This window comes from Vigna radiata, chromosome 5 (assembly GCF_000741045.1).
Source record: "Vigna radiata var. radiata cultivar VC1973A chromosome 5, Vradiata_ver6, whole genome shotgun sequence".
Classification (NCBI taxonomy): domain Eukaryota; kingdom Viridiplantae; phylum Streptophyta; class Magnoliopsida; order Fabales; family Fabaceae; genus Vigna; species Vigna radiata.
Window position 1 is genome coordinate 23,239,946 of NC_028355.1, and position 8,334 is coordinate 23,248,279.

Here is an 8,334-nt window from a genome sequence, read left to right on the forward strand (position 1 = left end):
AAATTTAAACTAGTAAAAAAAACATTTCTAGCCATGTGGGGTTGATAACACATAATAAATCACGACCACTTCTACTATGGTACAGTTTTTGCACTTGGAATGCATAATAATTATTATTTTTAAGAAAAAAGTATAGATTATCATTCTTTTATGGAAATTAAGATACAAAACGAAAAATATATTATATAATAAAAATAATCTATTGAATTTATCATCCTCAGTCTAAGTTATCATCTTGATTCAAGTCTTGTGTGGTCGTTTTTCTCTTTTTTGTTATTCTTCTCAAAAATCATTTTCATTTGCTTTAAAGATGTGCAATTTTCATATTAAAAGTTTGTAATATTTGTTATTATCTCCTCTATATATAGTATGTTATTTTTTATATTCCTTTTTGTGAAAAATATACAAATTTATTTTACAGCATACCTTCTCATCAGATTGACATTGGAATAGTTAATGAAGAAAACGTGTTATGTGTTGAAGGTAACTATGATATACGTCAGATAATTCATTTAAAAATGAATCCTAACGTTTGCATAATAAATTCTTAACTAGAAAGAGTTATAATCGGATTATGATTACATTTTCCGTTTATTAACAAACATTTAATTCAGTAATTAGTATCAAACCAAAGATTATAAATAGCATTTCAGTTAATAATTACGAATAAAGAACAAGTGATCCCTAGTTATGTCAATTATCTCTTAATTTAACTAATTTAAAAAATATATAAAGACTTTATATTTGTTAATAGGCAACCTTTTGACTTTAGCATAGAATGAAAACAATTTTGAAAAACTTAGAAAACTTAGAAATTTCGTTTCCCTTGTTAAAGTTTGTGGTATTGTTGAATGAGATTCATTCACTAAATACTTCCTTAACTATAAATTTTAGTGTCCAACTTTTAAAAATGTGCATTAGGTTTTGATCAGTCATATAATATTTCATTACCAATTATTTTCATTATCTTACAGGTAGTAACTAGGGTTTAGTGAAACTTTATTTATAATTTTTAAATATTTTTTTTAACAAATAATATGTAATCTTTATTTTTTTTTATGTGACTAAATTATTAGTATTGTCATGATATTTTCCCGAGACTTATGATTTTATTCTTTTTTTTTTTTAGAAATTTCCATATGCGTAATATTTTTTTTTCGTTTATAATTAAAGATATGTAAAGCTTTTCTCACCATTTTACATCTAATCACTTTTATTGTCTCGTGACATGTTACTCTTTGTTTAGTCATAAATTTTATATGAACAAAGTATATTTGAACAAAAGTTTTATTTTAAGAATATTAATAAATATATTTAATTTATTGTGATACTAAAGTATTATGGGTCCAAAATCATAAAACCACTTTAGGAACCACTGATATTTTCAAGCAACAAAACAAAGAATTTCTTACAAGGACAAAGGTTTGGGCGCAACACGCATTTTGTGTAATCCATAGTAACTATATTTTAGGAAAAAAGTCCAGAAAATATTTGGTTTCAATTCTCCATTGAAATAGAGGAAATTTATGGATATTTTACTTTTGAAAATAATAATACGATGAAAATGGAGTAATAGTTTTATTAAGGAGAAAGCATAAGTTGTGCTCAAACAGAATATGATGAATAATTATATCAACGATGCACTGTCTCATTTCAATCAAAATATAGGTTTCTTTTTAATTAATTAAATATACTCAGTAAAAACAGGTCCTTTTTTACAATAAATATATTAAATATGATGTTTTTAAAAAATATCACCAATTATTTTTTATATACAAAAGAGGAAGGTAAAGTTAAAACGAGCACAACCAATAAAAAAGGTAAAATTAAATTCAAAACACTTGAGAAAAATTCTAACCACATGAAAAAGAGAAGGAGACGAACGATTTTAAATCATTTTTTTTATTTTCAAAGATGAACGAAAATTTGAAGAATTAAAAATAAATAGATGTATATATATTAAAGATTGTGTGGACCACGCTATACAGTAGATAGATTGTAGCATCCATCCAGAAAGCATGGATGTAATATATTAAATAGATTGTACCATCCATCCAGAAAGAACAAATTTAGGAAGATAATTGATTGATTAAACGAAAGGAAAGGATCGATAATGGTTTTCTTTTTCTGAAAAAATAAAGAAAGAAAAAACAATAATGTCCAGTGGACCATTATCCACATGAATGGTATGTATGTAAAAGTCCACAAGATTTCTAAGCCATTCTTTCTTTGGTTTCCAGAAAAGGGTAAGCAGTAAGATTCTATGGAAGTCCAACTTCTGGGGTCTCCCTAAGCTTCATCCTCTCTTTGTACTCCGTCAGTTCTCTCTTGTACCTTTCTTTGTCTCTTAATCCGATGTTCTGATAAACCTGCAACAAACATCATTAACCAACAATTTATTATTTTCCAACATCCATGCTTTAATCAAAACTATATTGGAATAATCCAGATAATAACAACAACACAGGAAGAAAAGGAAAAAAAACAATAACCAGTCGTTCTTCGGGACTAAGACTGTTCCATGACTGGCCAATCATCTTGGTAAACTCCCTTTCTCTGTTCGGGTAGAGAGCTTTGAGAGAGTAATGCTTTTCAGCAAAGAAGAAGTTATAGCCACTCCTATTCGGCTTTGGATAGTTAGGGTCCCACCTTCTCTTGTTTCTCCTCCTCCGACCAGAACGGTGACCTTTGCTTTTGAACGGCACGATGGCATTCTCGTGTTGTGGAATCGACGGAGGAGCAGCCATTTTTTCTGGATGGTAAAGCACCCCTCTAAGAACCTCTGAACCCAGTTTCACTGACACCAAATAACCACACTCAAATTTTCCCTCTATAGTTCCATTTCCTGAGAGACATGATGTTTCTACACACAACACAACAACCTTAAATAAATAACTGCATTCTTAAAAAACCATAAGCTAATTTGCAAGGATTATGCCAATAACAGCACTACTTGTTACTACCAAGTCAAACACATTCCTTACAAATAACAACAACCTTCTTGTCCGACCATTGTTCATTTCAAATTACATTTACATAACATTATACATGTATTCGAGGGTTTGTTGAAGTCAGCCTTTTCAACATTCAACCAAGATAAATTGTGTGCATGAGATGAATAAGCAGCCATTAATGTAATCAGCTTACACAAGAGAAACCGAGTTTCATTAATTATAGAACGCAACAACATCGATAAATGAATTAGAAATTAATCACTCCATTCCACAAAGATGACAATTCCAAAAACTAGCAACACCGAAATTAAACAAATTAATCTTAAAAATTTAATTTTTTTTTTTCTTTCTTATTCACCTTCGGCACGGGATTCGGCACTACTATTCAAGGGCTTAGGAGAATATTCCACGATAGCTAATTCAGGTCTCCAAGAAGGACTGTTCCCGGAAAATGCATCTGAAGGATAGCATTTCATCCATCAAGAGGTTAAATGAATGAGAAAATATAAAATAAATATTAAAAAATAAATGTAATGTGGCACCTGTTGAAGGAGTATAGACAGAACCCCGAGCTTTGAAAAAGTGAACCTGTTCGTAATGATAAAGAAGACTGAAGTAATGTTTCCTCAACACGAAAGAAGCGCTTGTGGTGGTTGCTGAGAACTTGAAAACGCTTCCAACTTCCCTCCATTTCTTCTCTGCAACCACCTGAACATTTAGGGAGTTACAAAAAGAAAACATGTTCCATTTCTTACAATTAAGAAATACTAATTAGGGGTGTCGTTAGAGAGGTTGTAGGGAGGGAACCCACCTTCTCGTAGCCACTTCTTCTGGTAACTTCCACGTAAAGAACGTGCAAATCCAGCTCCTTCCCTCCAATCACAGGAATCCTTCACAAGTTGACCAGGCCAAAACGGTCCACATTTCATTTTATTTTAACCATTTTTAATAATAATATCACAAAAACACTTTTCAAAATCAAACCTTAACCCCCATTAAATCAACAGCACAGTTTTATTAATGAAAAAATGTGAAAAAGAATAAGTAAATAAATAAATAAAAGGAAGAATAAAAAATAGAAGCTCACATGAATTTGGTACCCATAAGGAAGTGAAAGCGTCTGAGAGTGTCCCAGAAGAGAGAGGAGTCCCTGACGACGTCGTCATGAGAAGCGAGTGGAGCAGGGTAGTGTTTTCCGTCTTCTCCGGCGTAGGTTTCCGGCAGAGATGACATTCGGAGCGGAAAATGAAGAAGGGTGGAGTGTTGTTGGAAAAGAAAAAGGTGATGAATGAAGGTGTAAATAGGAAGAGAGAAGGAGAGGGTGGGAGAAAATGGGAATTAAAGAAGAAGGGTGGCCGCGTGGGAGAACGGTTACTCAGCATAGTTGGCTTTTTCTGCCATTGCGGACGCAGTAAGTAGGGTACAAAGTCCCAAGAAAAAGAAAGCTTATAATATAATATAATATTTGAAAAATTATATTATATTATTATGTTACTTGGTTGAGTGTGTTCCTTTATTGGAAGGGTGACAGATAGAGAGAGCACTGTTGCAGACCGGTCTGTGTGAAGAGTTTAGGAGCGTTGACATGCACCTCTGTTTCTGACTCCTCTGCCCTTCCATGCCTCAGACATCAAACCATACTATCTTCCTTCTACATCAAACAATCAAACACATCATGCATTTACTACTCTTTTCTCTGTTTCTAATAATCACACTACCTTTTTTATTTATCACCTTATTTTGCATTTTTAAATTCTTATCAAATATAAAAATTAAATAAAAAACTAGCCATGCACATTTTCAACCAGACATGCTTTCTTCTTTATTAACTTACTTTGCATTTTCTTATTTAAATTGTTATTAAATATAATAATATAAATAAAACTAGGCACGCGCAACTTGAACCTTTATTTGACATTATGATTATCATAAACACAACAGATCAAAAGATCAAGAACAGTTAAGCAGGGTAAAAGACATTTAATGTATTATTAGTAATGTGACGTTTTATACTGTTAGTCGGTTAAAAATATTTTTATCTAGAAAATAACTGAAAATGTTTTTAAATAAATATTATAAAATTTAATATTTTTTTATATAATATATTTCTCTACCTACCAGTTTTTATTTTTACAAAAAATATTTATTGATTGTCATTTTTTAGTGTGGTGCCAGTTCTTCTTTGATTTCCCTTTTTATTGTAGAATGCGACTATATTTTGCACAAAATACCAATGAAAGAGAACACAACTAATAGGAAAGATAGTAAGTGCAAGATTTTTCTCCTAGTTTATATTTAATAAATAAAAATATTTTTAACGAAATTACAATTGTTAAATTAATTAGTTTAAGTTAATAATATTGAAAATTTCAATTTTATGATAAAATATATAATATTAAAGATTTTAAATTTATTATAGAATATATACAGTGGTAATCAATTTTATATATATATATATATATATATATATATATATATATATATATATATATATATTACTTGTTAGATGAACAAATTATATTTGTTGGTATATGATGTATATATTAGTGAGATTTGAAGATAAAAAAAACTCTCAAAATGGAGACCTAGACATTCAAACAAACATAATTTAATAAAACAGAGAACTCATCTTCCAAATATTAAACTTTAACTAATTAACTTTTAAAAAAACATTTCAAAATCTCATTTAATAACAGTTTTGTATTACTTAGGCCAAATATAACAATGTGATACGAGTTAATTGCTAAATGTAGTATTTAATGTATGTGGATGGTGTCATCCTTTACTCAATTAGGCTTTTTTGACTTTCTAATCATTTTTACATAACATACACTAGGACATGATTATCTTTTTTATTGTATAGGTAGTATTTGAAATTATAGTCTACACCTCAAATTAATATTAAATTTCGAGTGATCGTAATATTCATATAAATTAATGTCTAATAAAATAATTATTTATTTTAAAATTTCATTAATTTTTTATTTCTTATTTTATAAATTATTAAATTAAAATATTTATTAGAAATAAATTATAATTACTCTTTCTTTTACTTTTTAGCCAAAGTATAACTTTCAAATAATTTTTCAAGGTATCCTGAAAGTTATGATAAATTATAATAAGATTTTATGGAGCTCTTGTACATTTTCAAACTGATGTACATTAAAAAATATTACTATCAATATGATTATTATTATTATTATCTTATCATTGTTTCTTAAATGAATACGTGGAGTAAATATAACACCAAGTTCTGTAGATAATTAATTAACGAATGAAGAGGGGACGAATTTGTCTATATTATTTTACTCAACACAACAATTTTGAATTCAAAGTTCCAGAAAGCAGGAGTGAAATTAAGCAAGGTCTGTTCATGCATGCTATACTCCAACCAAAAACAAAACATTAGATAATCTAAAAAATTGATAATAAAATAGTCTTAGAATATCCATCCAGAATTTATCCTATTTGTTGGTCACGTTAATATCTTATCCATTCGATTTAATGTTTCAGCCATCCATCTGTCACCTGCACCCTTTGGTTTATCACTTCCCACTATTTTACACTAAAAGCATTAAAGAAAATATCAATTCCATATAGGTGCATTTAAGAAGTATAAAAACTATTTTAAGTATTAGATAATTAAGGAAATAATACCAGAAACTCTCCAACCTTATCCACTGATGTTGGAGTGGATGAGTTTTTTTGTTTTTATTTTAATTAGACGTCTATTTAATTCAAGTTACAGAAAAGAAATTTCCTAATCAAACAAATAATAGATAAATGGGGACTAAATAACTACGTGTTATTATTGTCACCAGATCATTAAAAATATTTATATATAATTTGATTTATGCATAGATTTTGTTCCCCTATTTCTCACTACACATAATATCGTATTAGTGAAAATATGATAAGTTTTAGTAGTGCAATTAATTATGCATTATCAAAATTAAAAATTAATCAAAATACATTATTACTTTTAGACTCCGGGAATTTGATCAACGTAATACAATGTTTATCATAATTTTTTAAAAAATATATATTCATGAGTACGTTATATTTAGATGACAGAATTTGTGTAACTTTTATTTAAATTTAAATATAAAAAAACTTATACTAGTAATTCATGTTTATGCAATACCAGTTTTTTAAAAGTAAATATACTTCTCATGGTATTTAACCTCTAGCATGAAATCATTTTTACTTAAAAGAGGATTGTATACTAATAGTAAAATTATGTGGTTTAAATACAACTTGATTAATGTAATTCAAATTGGAGTTATGTAGGGAGAGATACACTTTTGTTTTGTATAAAGTGTGTGCACCATTAATTAAAGTTGTATTTATGTTATATAATTTTTTCAATATCATGAAACTTACTTTGGTCAACTTGGAGTAAAATATCAAACTTAAAATCATATTTATATAATGTTCGTTTTAAAATTAAGTGATGTCATACAAATAAGACTTACTTATTTTATAATTAACTTTCATAAAATTCAAAATAGCATTTATATTTAAAGTTTTTAGTTTTTATCTTGAGAATAATCTTGTTTACATAATGCAAACATAAAATGAAAGATATAATTAGAAAGTTATTGATGTTATCAAAATAAAAAAACATTATCTAAGAACAAACTTCTAATATAATATAACATACAAAATAATTATAAAAATAGTCTATGTTTTTATTAATTGTTATATATTTTTTTATATATTATTCAATACGAACTATTTATTTTAAATTGTGATTTTTTTTTACTAGTATAGAGATATTTTACATCTTATTCATTGTTTGCTTAATATGATATTCATTTGGATAGATATTCTTAAAATTTAATAAATTTCTAATATATACTTATTGATAGAATAGAAGTATTGTAGCTCTTTTGAAGTCTTTAAATATGTTTGTAGTACCAGAAATAATGTTAACATTATTTCTCACTTAACAAAAAAAAAAAATACTATTGTTGAGAATGATATGAGTTATTACACTCTTATTTATTAAACATGATTTATTAGTCTATACAACACATACCAAACAATCATACATTTAATTACATTTTAATGGACATAACCTCAATTTGTTGCATATACCACCCCAAATTAATCAATTATGAAAGTAATATGTATTATCACATAATATAAAATAAAACCAAATATAAAAACTTGTTTTTAAAAGTCTTTTAATCTCTCTCTCTACAAAATCAAAATACCAAAATCCTTATTTCACATTCTTACAGTAATATATGTATTAATATAAAAGATATTCACTTCATTATATACCGAGTTCATATATACATTTTTAAACTAATATATATATATATATATATATATATATATATATATATATTAAAAATACCATAGAAAATTTACC

At 27.4% G+C, this 8,334-nt stretch overlaps 1 protein-coding gene across 1 annotated transcript; it reads right to left on the reverse strand.

Moving 5' to 3' along the window:
• Positions 1-2,104: 2,104 nt before the first annotated feature.
• Positions 2,105-4,426, reverse strand: LOC106761182 (high mobility group B protein 9). The gene is made up of 6 exons (XM_014644707.2): positions 4,042-4,426; positions 3,766-3,844; positions 3,497-3,662; positions 3,313-3,411; positions 2,493-2,863; positions 2,105-2,369 (listed from the first exon to the last, which is right to left on the reverse strand). The coding sequence occupies exons 1-6, from the start codon at positions 4,185-4,187 to the stop codon at positions 2,262-2,264; spliced, it is 969 nt and encodes a 322-aa protein (XP_014500193.1). The 5' UTR covers positions 4,188-4,426; the 3' UTR covers positions 2,105-2,261.
• Between the last annotated feature and the right edge of the window lie 3,908 nt (positions 4,427-8,334).

Bases quoted from the DNA above. Each gene is read 5' to 3' on its own strand.
- LOC106761182 (XM_014644707.2), bottom strand. From the start codon at position 4,187: ATGTCATCTCTGCCGGAAACCTACGCCGGAGAAGACGGAAAACACTAC. The intron at 3,663-3,765 runs GTGGGTTCCCTC...CTAAATGTTCAG, and splicing joins GAAGAAGTGGCTACGAGAAG to GTGGTTGCAGAGAAGAAATG. The intron at 2,864-3,312 runs GTGAATAAGAAA...TGTTGTGTGTAG, and splicing joins TGCCGAATCCCGTGCCGAAG to AAACATCATGTCTCTCAGGA.